This window comes from Lissotriton helveticus, chromosome 7 (assembly GCF_964261635.1).
Source record: "Lissotriton helveticus chromosome 7, aLisHel1.1, whole genome shotgun sequence".
Classification (NCBI taxonomy): Eukaryota; Metazoa; Chordata; class Amphibia; order Caudata; family Salamandridae; genus Lissotriton; species Lissotriton helveticus.
In genome coordinates, this window is record NC_136068.1 from 1,859,666,451 (window position 1) to 1,859,692,662 (window position 26,212).

Consider the following 26,212-nt stretch of genomic DNA (forward strand, 5'->3'; position numbering starts at 1 on the left):
ACATTAAAGAGTGAATCTTTAGATGAAAACTCTTGTTGTTTTAGGTACAGGAGAGATGTAATGGCTATTAAAATACTGGTTTCCATTGCCTAACTTACTGTACAGTGTAGAGATCAAATTCCTGAAAAAGAGCACACAGAAAACCTAGTGAAAAATAATATGCTTGGCAACAAGAGTTCATTGAATCAGAGGAAAGTTAGACCCCAAAAAAACCCAGATGTACCAGTGGTGGCCAAGAATACCTTACTTTGGAGATTTCAGGGTGAGCGACTTGGTAGCATTGGCTATCTCGATTCCCACACATCTGGTAGAACTTATCTTCGGTACAATGTCTTCAATGAAGGCTTTCTCGGCCATCGTTGCTGAAAGACTTGCTATTCGTCTGTCACTGAGCACTTGCCGCCGAAGGGACCTCTCTTCTGTTGCTTCTGTGCTTCTCTTGCACAATGGTAGAGGAGTGGCAAAAGAAGCTAAGTTGTCTGACAAGAAGCCTCAGCCCACATGCTTTCGTGAAGGGTAGATGAATATTTTTTCACTGAACACGCCCAAGAAAATTGACATGAGCTAGCTGATCAGGCGTGGAGCCATCACTCTCAGTTAGCACCGGAGGGGACACAATGGCAGCGATTGATGCTGGTGTGGTGGATGTGTATTGATGTTCAAATCTGTGGTTGTTCTTGGACTAATCAATACATTTCCTACTGTTTAGTTTTCAGAAAAGCATACATAACATAAAAGGACAATGCAAGTATAAGAAACAAAGCTCTCTAGAACATGAAGACCCCGATTATAAGTCAGGTGAAATGGAATTCCCCTGTGGCCTTTGCTGCACCTGATCACAATAGGCATTGTGCTTCTGTGGGAACATCCTTTACGACGCGGATGTTACCCCACGCTACCATTATGACGTGTCTCTTACAACGCAAGTCGTAACCACGACTTGCGTTGGAGGGCGCTCAAGGACAAGGAATAGTTCATTTACTATTCCAACACCTTCCCTACTATCCACGGGCACTGGTGTTGGAATAGTAAATTAAACTATTCCTAAGTCCGCACCCTACAGCGCAAGTCGTGGTAACGACTTGCGTTGTAAAACACGCGTTGTAACGGTACGCGTGGTAATAGCCCGCGTCGTACCGTCATACATCCGTGCTTCTGCATTCTGCACCCTGTTGTCCTATATGTGAAAAAACTGGACTCAATTTAACCAGTTGGAAATTTCAACCAGTAAAATTGCATGAGATATAATGGCTGCCTAGCATTGTCTCCTGGTCCCTGACAAGCATTTTCTCTGGCAAGGGGAAACATTGCCAGAATAACATTCCTTGTTCCCCCAGTACCTTCCCAGCCCTCTTCCCCCCACCACCCCTGTCCTGAAGGGACGCACCTGTTCCTATTTACAACCTGCTGTAATCAAGTTGTATATGGGAACCATAAACCCCTCCAAATAGGGAATACATTGCAAAATGTTTCACTGTTATTCCATGGCTGCACAGGTATTCCCCATTTTAAGTGATCTGACACATAATATTTGAATTCTATACAAAGATACTGTTGGGAGATGGTAATTCTGGCCTCCAGTAATCTCCACATAGAAATCCAATCTAGGAATTATCGGACCTAATAGGTAAGAGTCAAATAAAGGTGAGATAGCATTATTAATCATCTGCATAATGTGGAGGTGGGAGAGGGGCAACAAAAATGTATTTTTCAAATAGATACTAACACTGCTCTGCTTTTGTAATACATCTATGGCCCAATGTTGTTTGAATTTGTTATGTGCAACTCCAAAGTAGGCAAAACATCAGGCTAACCTTCATGTAGTATAAAAGCAATTATTGGTAGATGCCTCTTTTATTATTAATTTTGGAAGTATTTTTTTATCTGAATTTAATAGTAAAATAGTCTTGAACAGACATCAGTTTTGAAGAACCTTGCTGGGTCACAGCATTAATGCGCTCCCTCGTTGTAAGGTGGTGACTGCGTTGGTTCCGTGTTGAATGACCTCTTTCAACTTTTCCAACTGTGAGTAAGTGAGTTCTTTCAACAATATGTGATTTTTGGAATTCTGCAATCAGCTGATTTAGACAGAGGATTTTTCTGATTGTAATAAATGTTATATCTGAAATATGAGCGTCCACCTTCTCCTGTTAGCGTTAACATGTCATTGCCGCTGTGTGTTAAAATAATAAATGAATAACATGTATGCATATGTATGGTATTTATATAGCGCATACCTAGCCAAAAGACAGAGGAGCTCTGTACATGGTTGAGGAAAGAACCCAAATTCCTAAAATTGTTTCTGCAATGCATTGACAGTATTTGCAATGACCTCAAATGGGAAAAAGTCTGCCTCGGCCCTGTCTGGGTGTCTTTTTTAAACTGTGCACACATTTCAGCAGAAGTTCTTCCACCAATCTTAGTGGCAGAGTGAAATTATAACATACATTGTTGCAGAAAATAATTGTGTCAGCATATTTACAAGTGTGTCTTGCCACCAGAACCTCACTTTTAGCGATGTTCTGGTGGCAAAATCCCCTTCTAGTTATTTACAAAGCAGCGTTAAAACACTGAACATGGCATAACGCTGCCTTGTAAATAAGGCCCCTTTTCATTCTTCACTTACCATGAAAGGGCAGTTCAATGAGTGTTGAAGTGGGCGTTCCACTACAACACTCATTGCTTTTTGATGTTGCTCCATATTTACAAGGCCGGGGCAGCGCCAAAAACTCAGACCAGGGAATACCTGGTCTTAGACTGGCAATATGAGGAGAAATTATTTATTTCTCGTAGTTTTTTTTCTTTTCATGTGTGCTGCATCCTATACTACAAATAGAAAGACCAAATCACCTTTCAAGATTGTTTATTGTTAGAACTGGGGGTCTCTAGTTGGCAATGGCTGGCACCTTTGTCCAAATAGGGACCCTTGCTTCTAAGTCAGGATAAAGAGATTACACTCCTAGATAACCCCTGCTCACCCATGTTGGTAGCTTGGCATGAGCAGACAGGCTTATCTCAGAGGCAGCGTATTAATCACTTGTGAACATATACTGTAATACAGTGAAAACACTATAGATGGACACCACAAAGGTTTTATAAAAATAAATATTCTTTATATAGACTTAACACAAGACCACAAATGACAAAAATCCACAATACTGTACTTAAAGTTGACATAAAGATGGTAGAAGTTGCTTAATTCAAGTTGGTGATAAATGCGACAAAGTTCTCAACAAAGTACCTGGATGCTTAACGCAAAACAAACAAAAGGTTTGCAGGAATGGAGATGTGTCGGTTCCTTGCTTCGGGGGAGACGATGCGTCGCACCTCAATGCTTGCGCAGAGTAGGGGATGCATCTTGATCCTTACTGGAGAGGAGGTGATGCGTAGATTCTCGTGATGCATTCTTGTTTAGATGCAGCAAGATGGCGCTTTGATGCGATGCGACGATCCGGTGCGATGCAATAAGATGGCGCCCTTGATGCGATGATGTGAAGACGATGCGTGCACGCCCTGACGGCTTTACGGCGAACTTTGTACTTTGGAGCCGCAACAGGCCCTGCGACACGCTTCTCCGGTGATGCGACGGCGACCCTTACCGTTGCAACACGCTTCTCCGGTGATGCGACAGCAAACAGCTGCGACGAAGACATGCTTCTCGGGAGATGCGGCGGTGGCCCGCTTCTCTGACGATGCGACAACAACAGCTGTGATGGTGAGACGCTTCTTCTCGTTGAGTCACGCTTCCAGCTCTCAGCGACACGCAGGCTTCTGCAGATAGAATTCCCAGCAAGGAAATTCAGAGGGGAGCTGGTAGTGAAGTCTTCTGTCCCTGAGACTTCTGCAGGAGGCAAGCACAAGTTCAAGCCCTTGGAGCAATATTCTGCAAGATGATGAAAGTTCTTAAAAAGTTCCTTCTCCTTTCCTTGGCAATGAAGAGACCACTGAAGGCCAACCCAGCAAACAGCACACTGGCAGAGGGGCAGTACAAACTCCTGCAGCTTTCTTTGGTTCTTCTCTTTGGCAAAAGGTTTGTCCTGTTTCCAGAAGTGATTTAAAGTTCTTGGGTCTGGGTCCCAATATTTATACTACTTTTCTCTTTGTTCTCTGAAGGCAGAGAGGCCTCTGCCTAGTCCAAACCAGTTCTGGTCAGTCCTGGAGCACTTTGTTGACAAGACTCTTCTTTCCTTTCACATTGTAGGCCAGGGACATCAGACACACCACAGAAGGTGGAGCCGGCATTGTGGAGGGAAAGCACAGCTCTATTCAGGTCCCAGGTGCAACTCCTCCCTCCCATCTGCATGCAGATCTCTCTATTCAGCACTGTGCTGACTCACCCTGTCCCATTGATTCCCACAGCCCCTGTCACTCAAACTCCAGACATGGAATATACAACCTAGCAGAGGCAGGCTTGGATAGTTAGGCAAGAAAATACCCACTTTCTAAAAGTGGTATTTTCAAACACAGAATGTTAAAACCAACTTTACTAAACGATGTAGGTTATCATTCTGAGATCAGGCATACTAAATTCGAATTTCCACCATGTTCCCTGAGTCAGTTAGGATTATAAGATGTAATAATCAAACTGCCCATTCTGGCCTATGGGGAGCAGGAAGCCTTGCAATAGTGAAAAACTAAAATGGCTGTAATTCACTATTAGGACATGCCACACATACACCAGGGCATGTCCTACCTATACTTACAATGCACCCTGCCCTTGGGCCTACCTTAGGGTCTCATAGATATGGAATATTCCAAGCTTGTGAGGTGTTCCATGGGCGATGCAGTGGGCTTTCCATGTAACACTCATAGATTTTGATGCTGCCTCAGATTTACAAGAACATTTAAACCAGAGGAAGCGACAAATCTTTATGTTTCACGGTGTGACGAGAAGAAATCTCTTTATTTCGCCCCGTTATTTCCTCTCGCTCCTGGCCAGATTATGAGTTTGGCTGTGTGGGAGTGACTGCCATGCCGGGGGTCTGCTCCCGCATGGCCAAACCCATGTGCCCACGCCCGCCAGACTACTAATTTCCTCGTGTTTGTTGGTCATTGCGGCAGAACATAGCTTACAAAATTTTTTTTTCTCAGTTCTAGGTGAACTAAATCTCCATCTGGAGAATCAAAACTGCTAAAACACGAAGAAATTCATATTAGGCTTTGCAGTGTACGTTTGACACAATAAGTTGTGTGACACCTACCCACTAACATGGTTAGCTGCTAGATCCTATATTCACAAACATACTCCAATATGTCACATGCGTCCCAATAGAAATCTACTGGTCATACCATAAAATAATACCTTTCCAACTAAATTTAATATGCAAAAGAGCAAATATACCCAAGCAACCCAGACTAAGGTGATGTTGGTCAAAATTGGACATAGCAGCATTGGAGAACACGCTTAATGATTCAACCCCAGACATGGAAGGAGACATCGCCACTAGGTACCCTAAGTTTGAAACATGACTGCTTAACACCCTAAACAACCTAGTTCCTCTAAAACAACAAAAAGGTCAAGCTCTCAGTAGGACATGTGCTACAGTTTTCAACAGTATTATCTAACCTGGAAAAGGAATCAAAAAGATTGGAAAGAGCCTGGAGAAATATAAGAAGGCAGTCAAAAATTATCACTACGCTATCAGGGTTGCAAGAGGTAGCTTGTTTTCCACCAAGATTGAGCATGCATCAAATTCCTTCAAGGTATTGTTCAAGTTGGCGAATAGCTTGATGATACCTGCAAAAAAATCAAACTGGTCCTCCTCTGTTGGAATAGGGATGTAATATGCCCGTCAACATTTTAATGGAAGGATAGTATAGGATAGGAAATGTTTTTATAGAGCGCTCGAATGGCGAAGCATCTTGGCGAGGTGAAATAGGGGATTTGGACGGCTATGACTAAGTTTTAACCCCTTCGGCGCTCATGACGAGCTGGGCTCGTCATGAGTTGTGCCGCTCGCACGCTGATGACGAGCTCAGCTCGTCATGTAACTCGGCTTTTTGAAAAAAGCTGCGCAGCACAAAAATAGCCGCCGCACGCATGCGGTTAAGGAGGGGAAACAGTCGTCTTTTTAGTGCCTTCCTGAAATGAAGCCTGTTGGACATTAATCTCAAGAAAATCGGCAGCTGGTTCCAGAGTTTGGCTTCAGTGTGAGACATACTTCTACCTCCACGACTGGCTTTGCGAATCCTAGGAGTGGAAATGAAACCGGTCTCCGTGGATCTAAGGTTTCTGGTGGGGGAATACCAGGAGAAAAGATTCCGAAAGTCGGCAGGCCCTCCTCCGCTGAACAGAGTCTTATGAATAAGGCACAGGGCCTTGAATTCTGACCTTTGCTGGATCAGGAGCCAGTGCAGTCACCTAATAGCAGCAGAAGTAGGGTGTCCTTTAGGAATGTTTAGCAGTAACCGATCAGCAACGATTGTAGTTTTAGCCTCTGGACTTTATCAATGCCTATATATAGCGCATTGATGAGGGCAACTATCACAGATTTCCTTAGATCCTGTGGGATAAAAGGAATATCTTCCTGAGAAGCTTCAATATGGAGAAACAGGAAGAGGTCACGCTATCGATCTGGGCTGAAAAGTTAAGCTGGTCATCAAAAAGGACCCCAAGGTTCTTGACTTTATTGGATGGAAACAGGACATTGACCTGCCTCTGCCGGCTACCATGTAGAGTTCCATAAGGACGGTCCGCTGCCAAATTCCATCACCTCGGTTTTATTGATCTTAAGATAGTTACGACTCATCAAGCTCATGATATGGGTCATGCAGGCATGGAATTTAACAGCAGTGGCCTTATACTGTGTGGATACAGAGATAACAATCTGTGAGTCGTCAGCATAAGAAACTAATGAAAAAACATACTCTTTTATAAGTGCAGCAAGAGAAGCAACGTATACATTGAACAGTGTGGGTGATAGTGCAGACCCCTGCGGCACATCACAGGGTATGCAAAAAGCTTGGGATTGCATATTATCCTAATGTATGACTTGCTGCCTAGAGGCCAGGAAGGGAGAGAGTAGGGACAGAGCCAATTCCCCAATCCCCACGGCCCTCAGACGCCTTACTAACACCGTGTGATTCACGGTGTCAAATGCAGCAGAGAGGTCTAAAAGAAAGAGGATGGCTCTGCCCCCTCCATCCACCTGCTGCGAATTTCCTCCGTTGCCATGGTCAGGGCGGTCTCGGTTGAGTGACATGACCGGAAGCCATGCTGGCTGGAATCTAGACATTTGTTAGTGTCTAGATATCGCATTAGCTCCTGATTTATTGCCTTCTTGAGGATTTTTGCTGTGACTGGCAGACTGGAGATGGGTCGATAGTTCTTCATGTCCATGGGGTCTAGAGTAGTTTTTTTAAATGGGTCTTATGCAGGCTGTTTTCCATATTGACGGGTATATTCCCCAGTTAAGCACTTGGTTTAGGAGAGGTGTTAAATATGTACTAATCGGCCCAGAGACCAAGTGTAAGATTTTTGGCCGACATGGGTCATACGGAGATCCAGATTTGATGGAGAGTAACATTTTATTCACTTCTACCAAGGAGAGGGTGCTAAAACGTACTAATCCGCTGTCAGAAGCTATTTCCTCCAGTACCAAATTAGGGTCATTTTCAGCGGACTGCCTGTTATTGTGGAGATCATCATAGATAGATTGCACCTTGGTTTGAAAAAATTCGCAATTTAATTGCAGAATGCTTGGTCGGGGTTAAATGTACTGACCTGTTGGGGTTGAGATAGCACTTGGACAGTTTTAAAAAGCTCCTTAGAGCAGTTTTTAGCAGCCTCAATTCTTACGGCATAATATACGTTTTTGGCTTTAATGATTGCCTCTTTGTAGGATTTAAGTGCCATATTATATGCATCCTTATGTTCGATGCTATAGTCGCCCTCCAAATGCGTTCAACTCTTTCTACACATGGCTTTTAGGCTTTTAAGCTCTGGCCCATACCAAGATGACGTAGCCCGGGATCTTTTTACTTTAGTGAGTCTTTCGGGTGCCACCTGGTCAACTGCTGTAGTGATCCAGTTGTTAAATTGGACAGCCTCATCATTGTTGTCATGGACCAGCACGGGAGGGCAGATGTTTAGGGCCTGCTCAAGTTCAACTCCTTTGACTTTGTTCCAGGATCTGATTTTAAGACTAACCGCCTTATTTACAGTGGGAACATTTATTTTGATGATGTTGATATCAAAATAAATCGCCCTCTGGTCAGTCCAAGTGAGAACGGAAGTTTTAACCTGCGTGACATCAGAGGTGTTCGTGACGATGCCATCAAGTGTTTGGCCAGCTGAATCAGTGGGTCTGAGCACTAGTTGGGACAGGCCATAGCCAGCTAGATTATCCAATAACCTACTGGTGTCAGAATTATTATTAAGGTCAAGTTGGTAGTTGAAAACACCTAGAATAAGGAGTGATTTGGAATCTAGGAAGATTCCAATAGAGTCTGCAGAGCTAGGGTAAAAGATGCGCTTGGGCCAGGTGGCCGATACAAAAGTATGCCATGGAGGGTGAAGCTATTGTTGCCTTTCAGCACGAAGCGCATTGCCTCGGCTGATAACTGAGTAATGGTCTCTACATGTACTTTTAAGTGGTTGCGATAGATTATCGCTATTCCTCCGCCACTGTTCCCTGCCCTATCCTGGCTGGATACTGAGTAACTTGGTGGAAGTGCAATATTCCAGTCAGGGGCAGATGCTTGGTTGGACCATGTTTCAGTTAAGAATATTAGGTCAAGTGTAGAGTCCTCCTGTAAGCATTTTAGCTGATATTTATGTTTGTTGAGTGAGCGCATGTTAAGCAGTAGACAATGTAGTGGCTGGTCGCACATTGTCCCCACCTCACTGTTCACATGGTTGGGGTCAGCAATTGGGCAATCTATACTCATTGAGTCTCCCTCGGATGTATTCCCCCTTCTATTGGTGTTCTTGTGACTAGGATGGTGGGTGCTTACTGCCATGGTGCAGCAAAACTCCCAGCAGGTACACTTGAAGTCTGTGACTTCCCCCCCTTACGTTGTAAATGTCAGGAGAGGAACACTCACCTCTTCTCATCGCCAATAGCTGGCTACTCGTATATACCTTGGACCGTAAACGGGCAGGGTCTCTGGCGCTGGACGCGCTCCGGGCGCCAACGGGCGGAGACTGGCTTGCCTTAGGTGCGCCTTCGGCATGCCCGCTGCGCACGTCTGCTGTGCGTCCTTGGCAGCATTTGATTTAAATGGTGGGGAGCGGTAAAACACCCGCCTCCTCCACGCCCCAAAATCCGTCACTAGCGAGGGTGGGTCAGGATTTAATGTTAAAAGGGGGAAAAGGGGTAAAATCGACCTTGACAGACATGCTTAATCAATCAGTTCAGTCTGGCTTACTTCCAACAGCATGGAAACACAACATTGTTAAACCCTTATGAAAGAATTTGTCGGCCGACCATGTGAACACTACAGACCAATCTCCCTTATTCCAGTGCCCAGCAAAATACTGGAAACATTTGTTAACACAATTCTGTTGCTTTTTCTGGAAACAGGTGGAATCCTACATCCTTCCCAGACAGGGTTTCAGACCAGGAAACAGCACAGAAACTGCTCTACTGGCAGCCACGGAGGAACTAAGAGCCATCCTGCACCAATGCAGATCTGCAGACTTAGTCTTACGGAACCTCAGTGTGGCTTTTGACACGGTCTCTCATCCAGTATTGATCAATGGGCTGGAAGAAACAGACATTGACGATACAGCACTTAAATGGTTCTCCGACTTTCTTGAAAACACGACTTTTCAAGTGTGTGAAGAAGACACACAGTCTAATAGCTACTTGTTAAAATGTTGGGGAACCGCAGGGCTCCTCACTAAGCCCCACTCTGTTAATCTGGAAATCCTCCCGCTGGAAGAGATGATCAAACCTTATGGTTTCTCTATAATATCTTAAACGGATAACACACAAATCGTCATGTCCCTCTCTCATCAAACTGGAAAAATATCCATTCAACTTAATAACTGCCTGAAACACATAATAGATTGGATGTCGGCAAGTGGTCTGAAGTTGAATGGGGAAAAGACGGGGGCTTTAATGGTCGGAAACACTGATATGGCTGCCGGAGAAGGTGGTGCAAGGCCTAGTAATCTCTAGATTCGACTACGGGAACTCCCTTTATCTAGAGAGAGTCCCAAATCTGTTGTAAAAAGACTTCAAGTTATACATACTGCTGCAGCATGGATCCTTCTGAAAATCCCCAAGCATTATTCAGCCACTACAGCCCTGGCAACTCTAAATTGGCTTCCAGTGCTTAAAAGAATCCAATTTAATTCACTCTGCATGGTTCGTAGAGCAATATCCAATAAAAGGACCCATGCATATCCAAAAATGCTAAAACCTTACTGTTCTACAAGAACAATGTGCTCCACAAACTAAGGGGGATATCAGCAAGGACCGGCGATAATTATCGCTTAGCGCACTTAGCGCTAGGATAATTATCGCCAGCCAACTCTGAATTTTAACGCGGAGATAACGTGCTATCAGCAACGCTTATCTCCAAAGCGATAAAATTCAGAGTGCAAGCTGCCAACTGTGCAATTGTCGCTGGAAATCCAGCGATAATCGCACAACTTTTGGCGATAGCTTACTGATAGGGCTACACATACTTAGCCATGATATTCACCTTCCATAGGATATCATGGCTAAGTCAGTTTCAAAGCAGGCGTAAGGAAAGTAGCGATAACAGAGGTTATCGCTACTTTTCTTGTCGCTATGCTTCTTTGCGTGAGGCTTGATAATAGGAGAAATGCCGCTTAGCGACATTTCTCCCGTTATCCTGGGGAGGAACGCCCACTTTCCATCTCATTAGAGATGCAAAGCTGTGCGTTAACGGAAAGGGCGAAGAAGCATGGATTCACGCGTTAGCATGTCCTTGCTAATAGGGCGTTAAAATTATCGCTGCTTTTCGTCCAAAAATGGACGCTAAAGCGGCGATAATTTTAACTCCGGCACTTGCTGATATGCCCCTAACATCTGGCAGCAGTCCCCAAGATAAAAAAGTCAGGGGTGGAGTGCGCTCGTTCGGCTTCTTTGCTCCAAAACTATGGAATGGTCTCCCACTGGAGTTAAGAAGGACAGAACTCAAATGCAGGAAATCCCTTCAAACTGTCCTTTTCAGCTAACGGCCCGCTCTAGGCCGCACAACGTGGATACGGTCTTAGCTCTGGGAGGTCCTCCTGGGTAGCCATGAGCTTTAGAAATCCACAAGAACAGAAAAGACTAGAATAGGCCTGCTCCGAAAAAACAATTCACTGCCATTTCCTTTAAAGTTGATAAGCTGATATAGAAAGAGATGCTTCCCCTGCACCTTTAAATATTAAATCTTATGAAAATGCAAAGATCGAGCCTTAACTTAAAGAACCTTTAATTAGACTCAATGCCCAATTTAATGCCTCAGTCTACGGATCCAAGAAAAGTGATCAAACTGGGCGAAGCAATTGAACTGTTAATGCTGTTGATTTTGTGAGTACAGGTAAGAATCAATGTTTCATCGATTATGCTGCTGCCCAGTACTGTAAAAAGCACAATACACTTTATTAAGACTAATGGCCTCTGACCCTCTGGGCCGGTCACCCCACGCATCGTGCACACTCCCCGTGAGTGAGCCCAGGCTGCCCCCGTTCACGCCAAGTGCCACCGCTGCCGGCAGCTGAGCTCCTGGTTCCCGCCTAGTGCCGCCGCTGCCCACAGCTGGGCTCCCGGTTCTCGACCGCCGGTACTGCATCTGCCCTGTCTGCGCTGCGTGTCATCTCCCTGTGTTAATTGTATTTTCTGTTAACTGTGCTGCATTTTTCCTCCGTGTTAATTTTGCTTCTGTTATACTTTACTTCCTCTGTTTGCCCCTTGTTGTTGTGCCCAGCCCCTGCCGCGTTTACCGCCACCTCCCCGCTCCCCGCCGCTGCCCCCCTGCGGCCCGCCCCCTTCCCTCGGTCGCCCTTCCCATTCGCCGCCCCGCTCCCGCCTCCCAGCTGCTCCACCCTCGCTCCGCCCCCCCACTCTCCACATATGGCAGAGTGGCAAACGCGCAGCGTTGACGCGCAGCGGGCGCGCCAAAGGTAAGCCCGTCTGCGCCCGTCCGCGCCTGGCCCGCGCCCAGCGCCCGGACCCCTGTCCCCCGCAGACTCCAGCCCACCCGCCGGACCTACGACGCCACCGAACTCAACGCACTCAACACCGGCCGGATCCCAGGATGCTACCGAGCCACCCCGAGACGCACACACGGACCCTTCAGCTGCCACTCCGGACCTGCACAGCACCCGCACCCTCCAAGCAGAAAACCAGCAGCAATCACCTGAAGTGTATCCTGCTCAACACCCGCTCCGTCCACAGACACGCCGAGGAGCTCTGGAACCTGCTCGACACAACATCACCAGACGTCGCCTTCCTCACGGAAACCTGGATGAACGCCTCCTCAGCACCCGACATCGCCATCGCCATCCCGGACGGATACAAGATCACCCGGAGGGACCGCGTCAATCAGACCGGAGGAGGCATCGTCATCATCCACAGGAACACCATCCGCATCACGACCAACACCGTCGACACCCTCAGAGCCGCCGAACACCTGCACTTCCAGATCCACACCGACCCCAAGACCACCCTCAGAGGCACCCTCATCTACAGACCCCCGGGACCACGCACACAATTCAGCGAAGACATCGCCGACTTCATCAGACCGCACGCCTTCCCCTCCGCTGACTACATCCTCCTCGGGGACCTCAACTTCCACCTGGAGAACAACAACGACCGCAACACCACCACCCTAATGGACAACCTCGCCAACCTCGGTCTCAAGCAGCTGGTGACCACCCCCACCCACTACGCCGGACACACGCTCGACCCCGTCTTCTCCTCCAGCAAGGACATCGCCTTCAGCCACGCCACCGGACTCCACTGGACGGACCACAGCTGCGTCCACTTCAGCTTCAAAAAGAACACGATCCACCTTCACCAGCAACAGGTTGCACGCAGAAGCTGGAACAAGATCACAGCCGACCAGCTCGCCGCATCCCTGAGCCAGGACCCCCCGCCAGCTCAGCGAACCCCAGCCAGGCCGCCAACAACCTCACGAGGTGGATCAGCAACTGCGCAGACGACCTCGCCCCACTGAGGACCCCGCCCAGCAGACCCGGCAGTAAGAAAGCACCATGGTTCACCGAAAAACTCAAGAGCTCCAAGAAGAACTGCCGAGCCCTCGAGAGAGCCTGGCGCAGAGACCCAACACCAGACAACATGACCACCCTCAAGCTCGCCACCCGAAAACACCACCAAATGATCCACACCACCAAGAAAACCGCATTCAAGGAGCGACTAGACAACAATGCACACAACAGCAAGGAACTCTTCAACATCGTCAAAGAGCTCTCCAACCCCAGCGCCGGAAACAACGACATCACCCCATCGCAAGACCTCTGCAACTCCCTCGCTTCCTACTTCCACAACAAGATCGCAGATATACACAACAGCTTCAGCACACAGCCAACGCTCCCCACGACCGCACCTGCGCCCCCCACCACCACCCTCTACGCCTGGACCCCGATAAACACCGAAGAAACCCTACGCACGATGAACTCCATCCACTCCGGATCTCCAACCGACCCCTGCCCTCACCACGTCTTCAACAAGGCCAACTCCATAATCGCGCCCCACCTGCGGGACATCATCAACACCTCCTTCGCCACCGCAACCTTCCCGGAGAGCTGGAAGCATGCCGAACTCAGCGCTCTACTGAAGAAACCATCAGCGGACCCCACCGAACTCAAAAACTACCGCCCCATCTCGCTCCTCCCGTTTCCAGCCAAAGTCATCGAGAAGACCGTCAACAAGCAGCTGGCCGCCTTCCTCGAGACGAATGCATCCCTCGACCTCTCGCAGTCTGGCTTCCGGGCCAACCACAGCACCGAGACCGCCCTCATTGCAGCCACTGACGACATCCGAGCCCTGCTCGACAACGGGGAAACAGCGGCCCTCATCCTCCTGGACCTCTCCGCAGCATTCGACACTGTCTGCCACCGCACCCTAGTACAGCGCCTCAGCAATATCGGAATCCAAGAGAAGGCACTAGAATGGATCACCTCCTTCCTCGCCGGAAGGACACAGAGAGTCCGCCTCCCCCCGTTCAAATCAGAGGCCACCGAAGTCATCTGCAGCATCCCCCAAGGTTCATCGCTCAGCCCCACCCTCTTCAATGTCTACATGAGCCCCCTTGCGGCCATCGCATGCCAACACAACCTCAACATCATCTCTTACGCCGACGACACCCAGCTGATCCTCTCCCTCACCAACGACCCCGCCACCGCCAGAGCCAACCTACACGAAGGGATGAAAGACGTAGCCGAGTGGATGATGAACAGCCGCCTGAAACTGAACTCAGACAAGACGGAAGTCCTCATCCTGGGATCGTCGCCCTCCGCCTGGGACGACTCCTGGTGGCCCCCTGCCCTGGGCAGCGCACCCAAACCAACGGACCACGCACGAAACCTGGGCTTCATCCTGGACTCCTCCCTCTCCATGACCAAACAAGTCAAAGCTGTCTCCTCGTCATGCTTCAACATCCTGCGCATGCTACGCAAGAGCTTCCGGTGGATCCCCACCGAGACTAGGAAGACGGTCACCCAGGCCCTCGTCACCAGCCGACTGGACTAAGGCAACTCCCTCTATGCCGGAACCACTGCCAAACTCCAGGTGAGACTCCAGCGGATCCAGAACGTCTCAGCAAGACTCATCCTGGACATCCCCCAACACAGCCACATCTCCGGACACCTGAGAGACCTGCACTGGCTCCCGATCAACAAGAGAATCACGTTCCGACTCCTCACCCACGCACACAAAGCCCTGCACAACCAAGGCCCAAGATACCTCAACAACCGCCTCAACTTCTACACTCCCACCCGCCAGCTTCGATCGACCAACCCCGCCCTCGCCGCCGTCCCCCGCATCCGAAGAGCCACCACAGGAGGAAGGTCCTTCTCCTACCTGGCCGCCAAGACGTGGAACTCCCTCCCCACCCACCTCCGCCTCACCCAAGACCACCTCGCCTTCAGGAAGCAGCTCAAGACCTGGCTGTTCGAGCAGTAGCGGACCCCCCCCCAAGCGCCTTGAGACCCTCTGGGTGAGTAGCGCGCTATATAAATGCCTTGATTGATTGATTGATTGGCCTCATTTAGAAAATTTTGGCTCAGGGCAATGCCGCAAAGCTTCTTGCTGCACTTCCCTATATCCATACAAAAGGGCTGGAATGTGCAGTATTGATGAGATATGACGCATTCCTGTCTACTTTCACTCTGCTGGTACATAACGCAAGGCACCTTTACACCATGGTGCAAGGGTGCCTGTGTTGTAGACATTTTTGTTTTTGTGAAGGAAGAGACACCTTCCTACACAAAAACAATCAATTGAGACGTTTTCCTCCATTGGAAAGAACGAGGAGAAATACAGTGATTTCAGACAGTTTTGACACATTCACGGATTTGCACTATGTTGTAAATCTGGAAATGTATCAAAATCCATGGCCATTGAGTGGGAACACCTATGGCAATGCCCATGGCACCCCTCCCCAATGCAGTGTGATGCAATGCAGCAACATGCGTGGCGTTGCTTTACACCAAATCTACACAGCCATGAAAAGCCATGCAGAGTGGGTTTTCATGGCCTCGTAGATATGGCTCTGCACTCTGCACCACTTGAATGTAAAAAGAAGCGATGTTCCGGTAGCGCAAGGGGCTTGGAAATAGACCCTAATGTTTTTAAAACCAAAGATTGAAACTTGTAAGGAGGTTATACTCCCTAAGCACAAACAGATTGTTGGACTTTGTCTGGTTTGTGAAATTTCCCAAAATTGTGCATGTCGCCATTAACTGCCCTAATACCCCTGTACAATAGAGGGTTAATTCTATCGTCACCCGGGTCTCTAAGAATCCTGTCCTCTCGTCTCAAAGCCTACTTGTGTGCACCTTTGTATTTATATATATATTCATTTACAATATAATTTTTTTATAACACTGTGATTTTAAATGGTGTTATTGTATCAATTTTTATTATTTGCCACAATAAAGGTTTTTTACTTACTTACAAAGTTATCAAAAAAGAAAAAATATGTTTACCTATGGTGTAAATTAAATATATTTATATATGATTAAAGAAACAATATTAAACAAATTTTTGTTTAGATTTTCAAAAACCTTTATTAGAAAAAAGAAATCATGCCACATTACAAGCTGGCATTCCACTTACATTAGAACGCTGCATGGTGGGGTGGTGGAGGCCGAAAGTAGCACATACATGGCCCAACAGTGATTAAGTGGTATTTAAGCCAGACTAGAGGGAGCACAAGTAATCTGGCCCGGGGGAAGGATGAGATCAGCGACACCATCACGGTCATTTGGGGTGTATGAACTCGGGGAAGGTGCTGCTGGACTTTCAGAGGCGGTATTTGTTGGAGATAGGAGATGAGGGGAGCCCATGTGTTACATCTACAACATCTACAAGAAACCTCTTGCAGACATTGCACGCCAGCACAACCTCAACATCATCTCCTATGCCGACGACACCCAACTGATCCTCTCCCTCACCAGAGACCCCACCACCGCCAGAACGAGCCTACACGAAGGGATGAAAGACGTCGCCGAGTGGATGAAGAACAGCCGCCTGAAACTGAACTCAGACAAGACGGAAGTCCTCGTCCTGGGACCATCACCCTCCCCCTGGGACGACTCCTGGTGGCCCCCCGCCCTGGGCTCCACTCCCAAGCCGACAGACCACGCACGCAACCTGGGCTTCATCCTGGACTCCTCCCTCTCGATGACCAGACAAGTCAACGCCATCTCCTCGTCATGCTTCAACACCCTACGCATGCTCCGCAAGATCTTCCGATGGATCCCGACCGAAACCAGGAAGACGGTCACCCAGGCACTCGTCACCAGCCGACTGGACTACGGAAACGCCCTCTACGCCGGAACCACAGCCAAACTACAGAAAAGACTCCAACGCATCGAGAACGCCTCCGCCCGACTCATCCTGGACATCCCCCAACGCAGCCACATCTCCGGCCACCTGAGGGACCTGCACTGGCTCCCCGTCAACAAGAGGATCACGTTCAGGCTCCTCACCCACGCACACAAATCTCTCCATGACCTGGGCCCCAAGTACCCCAACGACCGCCTGACCTTCTACACGCCCACCCGCCAGCTACGTTCCACAAGCCTCGCCCTCGCCGCCGTGCCAGGCATCCTAAGAGCCACCGCCGGTTGGAGATCCTTCTCTTACATGGCAGCCAAGACATGGAACTCCCTCCCCATCCATCTTCGGCTGACCCAGGACCATCTCGCCTTCAGGAGACAACTCAAGACCTGGCTATTCGAGCAGTAGCGGACCCCTTCCCCAAGCGCCTTGAGACCCTGCCGGGTGAGTAGTGCGCTATACAAATGTTATGATTGATTGATTGATTGATTGTGTTAGGGGGTCTGCTGGCCACAGGCATCAGATCCCAAAACTCACCCAGGAGTGTCCGGCAGTGGGCTGCATCATTCAGCCAAATAATGACTGAGAGAGCTGGCTTGCGCCCCCAGTGCATGACTACCCTATGCTTAGTAAGCACCAATAGCATTGCATTTAGTTTATGGTTGGCATCTTGCATGTGTTTGACGTAGCCCAGGAGACATATCAGGGGATCAGAAGTGAATCGTTCAAGTGTGATGTCACTAATGGCGGCGCACACCCACTGCCAAAATGATGATACCCTGGGGCACAACCAGGCCAGGTGGACGAAGTCCGCACCGGGAGCCGAGCAGTGTGCGCATCTGTCGCTGTCAAGTAAGCCCATCTTGTGTAAGGATGCGGGGGTGCGGTAGAGCCTCTGTAAATACTTAAAATGAATAAGCCTCAGAAGATGGTTGGGGGAGAGGCGCTTGATCTGGTTGCAGCAGTAGAGCCACTGCTCAGGAGGGAGGTCTCTCTCTAAGTCGACACTCCACGCATTGCGGGCACGCTCAGTGTTAGTGGAGGGTGCGACCAATGAAAGAGCATATAGTCTAGTGACCAGCTTTCACGGGGAGCTGAAGGAATGATTAAGGGCTAATTTAGATTTTAGATTTAGAATGGTTGATGAATGATTATCATTTACTGTAAATGAAATAATCAGAGTGGTATTAGGCAATTCCAGTTTTATTAAGTCTTACTGAACTTTTTTTTTGTGATCTTCTTTATTTGTGACTCCATAATATATCACATTACATAGTATGACATTACGAACAAAGTACAGTCTTTTAACTTTTCCCCCACCCCATATTCCCCCCTTGTTTGTTTTTGCACCATTTCCATTACGCTTGCAGCCAAGAACACAAATAACATGCACGTCATTATTAGGCACCTCCCCAATGCCTCCTCCCCTGTCCCCTCCCAGCCCTCCCCATGCATCAGTCTCCAAAGTACAGCGCCTAGGTAACCCCCCAATTACGAACATCAGAGTCCATTGCATTGATATCTCCCAGCCCCAAATGTTCACTCCCTCTCTGATACCCAAACCTGCAAGTGTCTGCGATCTCTCATAGTCCTCCATCAAGGCCGTGATAGTGTCTCCATTTGCCCCACACTCTACGAAATTTCTTCGGACAGCCCCTTGCCCGATATGTGTCCCTTTCGGCTGCCATGTATAGGTCCATGCCCCTTCTCCATTCCTCAATCAGCGGAGCATCAGGCGCCCCCCATTTCCTAGCTATATCCCTCTTGGCCCCTACCAGGGCTAGCCCCAGAAAAATCAGGAGTGGGCGTGCTAGGTCCACATCATTAGTCATCCCTAATAGTACTACCTTCGGGACCGGCGGGGTATCTGTCTCCAGCACCTCCCCAAGTTCAGCTAAGACCTCCCCCCAGTACGTTTGAATGCGGGGACAGGACCAAATGATATGCAGGAAGTCTCCCCTATCATGGCCACAGCGTAGACAGCACGGGTCAGGTATCCTCCCCAATCTATAAAGCCGCACTCTATCAAAATATGACCTATGCAGGACCTTAAATTGGATCAAACTGAGGCGTGATATGATTGCTACCTCTCTAGGGTGCATCAGTACTACCCCCAATCCACATCATCCATTTCTCCCACCTCCCGTACCCATGAGTTCCTGAGGCCTTCTAATTTGTTCGGTCTATTATTCATGATGGTTTTATATGTCAGGGACACAGCTTTCCCCGGGATTTGTTCCTGTAAAAGGCGGCCTTCTAGTGGGGCATATTCGGGGAGTACCTCCAGCGATGACACTTCCGCCCTCCATGCATGTCTGAGTTGCATATATTTAAAGAGAGAGCTGGGAGTGGTGGAGTCCATACTCCTTTTGGAGCGACGGGAAGGATTGTAAGACCCCATTTTTAATCACATCCCCTAGAGTAGAGATACCGATGGCATCCCACTCCTGGAACCCCTTCAGCTTGTGTAATTCCTTCAGCGAGGTGCAGTGCCACAGTGGGGTTTGCTTCGTCGGTTTGCAGTCCCACTGTATTGCCTTTGTCGCCCTCTTCCATGCTCCCAGCGTGATTCTAGTAGCCGGTTGTAATCTGGCCTGCCCCTTCCCTCCATAGATGTAATGAAGACAGCTGTGGATGCCCATCTTGTGTCGTTCTAGTGCATAGGTGGGGTGTGTGGCGGGTGCGTGGAGCCATTCATTTATGGGTGCCAGGTGTTCTGCCCAGTAATAGGCCTCCAGGTCAGGCAAGGATATTCCACCATCGTATTGATGTCTCTGTAAGGTCGAGAGAGCTACTCTGGGCTGTTTACCCAACCCCATATAGGACCTCAACGCCGCATGAATGTCTTGGAATGTCTTGCATGGCAAGGGAAAGTATTCATTCTGAAATGCGTACAGAAATCTGGGGAGCGTGACCATTTTAAACATAGCTGCCCGCCCCAGAATCGTCAGTGGGAGCGATTACCATCTATTAGCGTAGTCAGAGAAAGTGCGTAGGACCCGGCTGATATTGCGTTCGTAGGAGAAATTACCGTCAATCGTGACAAATATTCCTAAGTACATAAACCCCTCCCTAGTTGTTTTCAGTCTCTTGGGCAGCATGGGCCAGTCCTCCCTACCTCGTGGGTCGTACATCGTCGACTTGTGCAAGTTAATCTGGTAGCCTGAGTTATTCCCGTAACGATCTAATTCTTCAAACAGTGCCGGTATGGTAGTGTCCGGGAGTGTAACATAGAGTAGAACATCGTCCACGTAGAGGGATAGCTTCTCATCTGCTCCGTCCGCTGGCCCCATCCGGAACCCGGTAATTCCTACATTTTGTCTCACTGCACAGACCAGCACTTCAATGGATAGCGCAAACAACATAGTGCCTGGTGCCTCATTGAATCGGGAAGGCCTCCGATAATGCCCCATTCACCCTAATCCTAGCACTGGGGCTGTTATACAAGAGACTGATCTTATGTCTATACTTAGGCCCGAATCCCATGCGCTCCAGCACACCCTCTAGAAAGGGCCAGTGGACAGCATCAAACGCCTTCTCGGCGTCCAGGGAAAGGAACCAGTGGGGCTCAGTCCTGTCCTCCACCTCCCTAAGCCAGTTATGGGTCCGTCTTAGATTATATCTGGTGGCCCGTTCCGGGATGAACCCCGTTTGATCTAGATGGACCAGCCCTGATACCACCCGTCGCATGCGGAGTGCTAGGATCGTGGCATATAGTTTCGCCTCTACATTGAGGAGGGAGATGGGGCGGTAGGACGAGCAATCGTCTGCCGGCTTCCCCTGCTTGTAGATCGAGACAATTGTTGCCTGTCTGAGGTCCAGGGGGAACTGCCCCTCCTTCTCAGCATCAAGGAATAGGCCCAGCAGGTGGTGGGTCAGGAGATCTGCCGTTTTCTTAAAGAATTCAGCTGGGAAACCATTCGGGCCTGGGACCTTTCCCGTTCGGAGCTTCGTCAGTGCCGCCCTTACTTCTTCCTCCATTATGTCTGCCTCTAAGTCCACCCGGTCAGATTCTTCAAGCTCCGTAATAGTAATATGTGCCATGTATTGCATTGCATCCTCCTTTGAGCCCAGGTCCCGCGCTTCATAGCAGGACCTATAGAATGCAGCGAATACCTCCGCTATCTCAGCATCTGTGTCAGCCCACTTCCCCCGATCGTCCCTTACTTTATCCACCCAGCGATCATCTCTTTCCTTCCTACTTAGCCAGGCCAAGAGCCTCCCGGATTTGTCTCCTACATCATATAGACGATGTAGAGTAGCCAGGGCCTGTGTCTTCTCTTCACCTGTCACCAATTGCCTATACTGAGTTTTCAGATCGGAGAGTCGCCGAAGTGTTCTCGGGTCTCTGGTTTGCAGATGTTCCGTTTCAAGTCTCAGTATCTGTGATTCTAGTTCCTGTACCTCGACCTGAATTTTCCTCCTGTTGTCTGCAAGTCTACAATGGGCTCTGTCTCTAAGTACCACCTTAAGTGCTTCCCAAAGAGTTACTCGGGATTCTACTGTACCAACATTTTCTGCCAAGTACACCCTTACATCTGCCTTCAGGCCCCTGAGGAGTTCTGCGTTTTGTAGGTCCCATGCTGACAGCCTGAGTATCTTGGGGCCCTCCCTCCTTCTCTTACCCACCTCTATCAAAAGGGGGGAGTGATCAGACACACCACGCGCACAGTACTCTGCTGTGTATGATACCTGCAGCGCCTGCCGTGTCATAAAAATGTATTCCAGGCAGGAGTACACTTTGTGGGCCCCCGAGAAAAAGGAATAGGCCTTGGTGCCCGGGTGGAACCACCTCCACACGTCCAGTAGTCCAAGCGCGACATAGAGTTGGCCAGTGGTGTCATATGTGAAGGTTTAGCACGGTCGCCTGTCCTATCCTGCGCAGGGTCCATTACGTCGTTAACCCCTTCCACGCTCATGACGAGCTGGGCTCGTCATGCAGTAGCCTCCTGCTACACTGATGACGAGCCCAGCTCGTCATGTTGTGTGGGATTGACGATTTCTCAGCACAGCAGGGGAATATGCTGAGCATCCATGGGGTTAAAGTCCCCACCAAGGATTTGGGTCGTGTCAAGGAGAATATCAGAGACTCCCCGTAGTGTGCCTGCCTGGAGTTTGGGAGGGGCGTATGCTGACATTAATGTGTACTCCTTCCTTCTCCATCTACCACGCACCCCTACATAGGTACCCTGGGAGTCTGTCCAAACCTGCGCTATTGTCATGGGTGGATGTTTTTTAAACAGGATAGCCACTCCTCTAGAGCCCGAAGTGAAGCCCGCCAGGACTCTATACTGCCCCCTCGCCAAGAAGGCGCATTTTGTACCTTGCAGATGCGTTTCTTGGAGGAGAACTACGTCTGCCCCCGATCTTTTAATATAGTTATGAACCAAGTCCCCGTTTAATCTTACAGCCTAGGCCATTTACGTTCCAGGTTAGTATTTTAATGCCCTCTTTAGGCCGAGTCACTCCCTGCGGGTCACCCATGGGCAGGTCTTGCATTGTGGGCAGTTGGGATTCCATGCCCAATGACGGGTTCTGTGTTGAAGTGTGTGCGTGTGCTTGAACAGTGTATGACAAAACAAACTCCCTCCCCCCCTGCCATCTCTAAACTCTCAGAAACCAAAAACACCCACAACTCCCCCCCCCACCCTACCAACCCCCCCCCCCTGCGGCCCCAGCTTCCACATAGCCCGGACTACCGGCGGAGAGGGTCTGTCGCCCACCCTTAGTTCCCCCCTACAGAACTTACGATTGCACCTTAGCGAGCGGGGAGTAACCCCACCCGCCTAGTCAGTCTGCAATGCAAAGTGCCTAATATAAACAACCAACGCAAAGACATGTATAAAGGGGTGTGTGTAACTTGCGTGCCCCTTCTACGATGCGCTGCAGTGCCACAGATTAGTCCTGTCCCTTTTTCAGGAATGCGAGTCTTGAGTTTCAGTGTCGGGCTCTTCGGGGGGGCCTCTTTCCCCCTGTTCCATCTCATGTATTGCCTTCTCCAGAGGATGTAGGGATTGATCAGTCACCTCCTCTTCTCCCGAGGTCCGGTCTCCTGTGTCATCGTCTTCCTCCGTGCCATCATGATCGGTTAAGCAGTTGTATCTGGATCCAGACATCGCCTTTGCCCCCGCCGATACTGCCGGAGGCAACCTTTTTCGACCCTGTGTGCTAGAACTCGGATATGGGGTCGTCTGTGTGTGCCTCCCACTCCATGGTTTCTTTACCCTTTGGGTTTTAGGTGGACTCCGACGGAAGCCTGCCGCCGCCATCTCTTCCCTTAGACTGCGGCCCTCCTCTACTGCTCCTCGTAGTATAGGTCGTTCTTCCAACCATTGCCATGCCTCCTCTGGTCGGTTGAAAAAGTGCGTTCTCCCTTCATATAGTACTTTTAGCTTCGCCGGGAAGAGTAGCATGTACCTTAGGTTTAAGTCTCTCAGCTTTGCCTTTATCGTGTCATAAGATCGTCTCTGTTTCTGGACCTCTTGCTGTAGTCCGGAAAGATCATTATGTTAGTGTTCTCCAGCCGTATCTCCCCTTTCTTCCTGGCTTCCCGCAAGATAAGGTCTCTATCCGCAAAATTGAGGAAGCGCGCAATTATCGGTCTTGGCCGTGCCCCCTCCGGTGGTCTCGCCAGCAATGCCCTGTGCGCCCTTTCGATGATGAAGCAGTTCGAGAACTGCACCTGTGGGAATGTTGTCTTTAGCCAGGAGTAGAGATAGGCCGCCACGTCCGTCCCCTCAATGCCTTTTCTAAAACCCACAAAGCGGAGGTTATTGCGTCTTGCTCTGTTTTTCCGCATCGTCCACCTTCCACAGTAATTGCCGGTGCGATGCCTGAAGTTCCGCCATTTCCTTCTGGAGAGTGGTAATAGAGTCCTCCGCTTCTCCAATTCTCGTTTCCGCCGTCGTCCCCCGCTCCGTGAGGTTCCGAAAGTCCTGACGCAGGAGGAGCACCTCCGAGCCCACCTCTCCTATCTTGACCTCCAGAGCTGCCCTTGAGTCTTGTATATCCGTTCTGGATGGCTGTATCGCTTCCAGTAACATGGCGGTGTCAGAGCGCGCGCCCTGGGTCGTAGGAGGTGGCTCCCTTAGTTGGCGGGCCGTGGCAAAGCTGTCAATAGTTTCCTGCCGTGTGGACCTAACCACTGGGTCTTTTTTCCCCTTCTTGAGCGTCTTTATACGTGTCCAGATGGCGCGCTGGCCGTCCTCGCGTCGCCCACGCAGGATTTTTAATGCTCTCCACGTCACACTCTGTGCATTCCGCCACTGTCTCGGGGTCAGTCAACCCGGCAGGGGAGGGCAGCCGGTCTGTCTGTTGTGAGGGAGTCACCTGTGCATGTCTGTTGTCCAATGCCTCCATGTCTCCCCCCGTAGGCCTCCTTCACCCCTCCGGGGCGAAATCCTCCAAATTGGGGGCGGTATGGTGCTGTGTGCCTGTGAGGGTCGCAGAGTCCCGCCAATCCCACCTCTGGGTAGAGCCTTCTCGGCGCGGATATAAGTTGTCTGCCGGACCCTCCCTGGGGCCCCATTATCTGCCGGGGGTCAAACGTGTGTGGAGGTCATGTGTGGAGGTTACCGCCCCCCTCAGATCGGTGTGCAGGTCTCTAGTCCCAGACGCCTCCGCACCTCCAGAGTGCTCCGCAGTCACCGAGATGGTGTCACGCTGCTCTGCTCAGGGGGTGTATTAATGCCTTTCCGGGCCCCCTATCACCGCTACTCATCCAACTCTGTGTGGTCGGGGACCGGGATCGAGGCCCTCATCGCCGCCGGTGCACCATCGCGTCTCCGGGCGCCATCTTGGTTAGGGTGTTCTCGTGACGCCCGGTCTCCCCAGGTGGGGGCTGCCTCCAGGAACAGTCCAGGGTGAGTTGGGTCTTTCTTAGGTCCCCCAATGTCGGCCACCTTAAGCAACAGAACAGGGAGCAAGGAGTTACCGTGTCTGGCATCGCCCAGCGCCGACGGCTGCCATCTTGGTAAAGTTGGGCTCACGAGCGGGCGATTCCAGAGCGATTTCCTCCATCTGAGCGCTGAGTTTCTGCAGGCTTCTTATCTCTATGTGCTACAGGACACTTCCGGACCCCTTGCCATGACTTTGGGGTAACAGGACTTAGGATATCGACGGATCGTAGTGCAGCTCGTCGGGAGCTCCGCGTTTGCGCGTCTTAACCGGTCATGCCGCTGGCCACGCCCCCCCAGTCTTACTGAACTTTAGACCTTGTTCACAGACTTGGTTACTGAGAAGGTTGCTATGTTAGACAGCAGGTCTAGCAGCTTCCTCAACCTCCACACAGCATTGTCCTAACTCTTGCAGAACAACAACTCACATGGGAGCCAAGCAACAAGTTTCAGCCTCAGTCTCTTACCACTTCCTCCCCTCTTCTGCACGTACCATTGCTCTCAGCGCTCGGCTCAGCTACTGTTACAACTCTGCAATTTTCCACTTCACACTTCTTTTCGTGCATCAGCACCTTGAAATCCAACTGTTCAGAATGTGCACTGTATAAAAACTCCATTTGTGTCGAGTTAAATAGACAATAATCTAGCTCCATCTATGATACCAACATAGGCCACCTATAGGGTCCGCTTAACAATAGACTTGCCTTTGGGTTCACTTATGGAATCATTGCCAGTGTGGTGAGGAGAGGTGTGAGTGTATGTGAGCTCTTGTGTAGAAACTATGACCTTTAATAAATACTAATCGATGCAGTGATGCAATCTAATGTACTAACGTGAAATGCTTCTGCATGTAGAAAAGTACTCTCTTTTTAGACACTGAAGACTGTTTTTGATATTTTTATAAAATCTTTCACATATCAAATATATTGATGGCTCAGCTCGTATTGTGAATCCAGTTGTTAATATAATGTTGCGTTTGATGGTCCAAGTTCGAAACAACAGCGAGAGAAACGTGTTTGTGACTGGGTATCAGCTGTTTTTGGAGAAACAAAGTCAGTTAAGTTGCATTACACAAGTTAGGTGGGACTGTGCAAATAGTCAGCAAACAGAGTCAGCCAGGCCCACCTCTCCCCCCAGTAGTGTATGCAAAGTGGGGGTAATACATAGATAAGACCTGCATGCTGCTTGCTTTGATTTTAAAGCTGACAAGCTCACATTGGCACTTTTTTAAGAACTCACCTAGCTACACTCAACCAGGGCCTACCTTCTCCATTCACTAATACAGACACCCTCCTCATACTGCATTCACAATAACCACTGAAACTCTGC

At 49.4% G+C, this 26,212-nt stretch overlaps 2 protein-coding genes across 2 annotated transcripts in view; one reads left to right on the top strand and one right to left on the bottom strand.

Annotated features, from left to right (window-relative positions):
- Nucleotides 1–460, bottom strand: part of LOC144767797 (uncharacterized) — a 52,326-nt gene extending 51,866 nt beyond the window's left edge. Inside the window, exon 1 of the mRNA XM_078651176.1 lies at nucleotides 248–460. Within this exon, the coding sequence (XP_078507302.1) occupies nucleotides 248–357 (110 nt within the window). The 5' untranslated portion in view covers nucleotides 358–460. The remainder of the gene's footprint in view (nucleotides 1–247) is intronic.
- Nucleotides 1–26,212, top strand: part of LOC144767796 (uncharacterized) — a 126,947-nt gene that overhangs the window by 5,538 nt on the left and 95,197 nt on the right. The window lies entirely within an intron of this gene.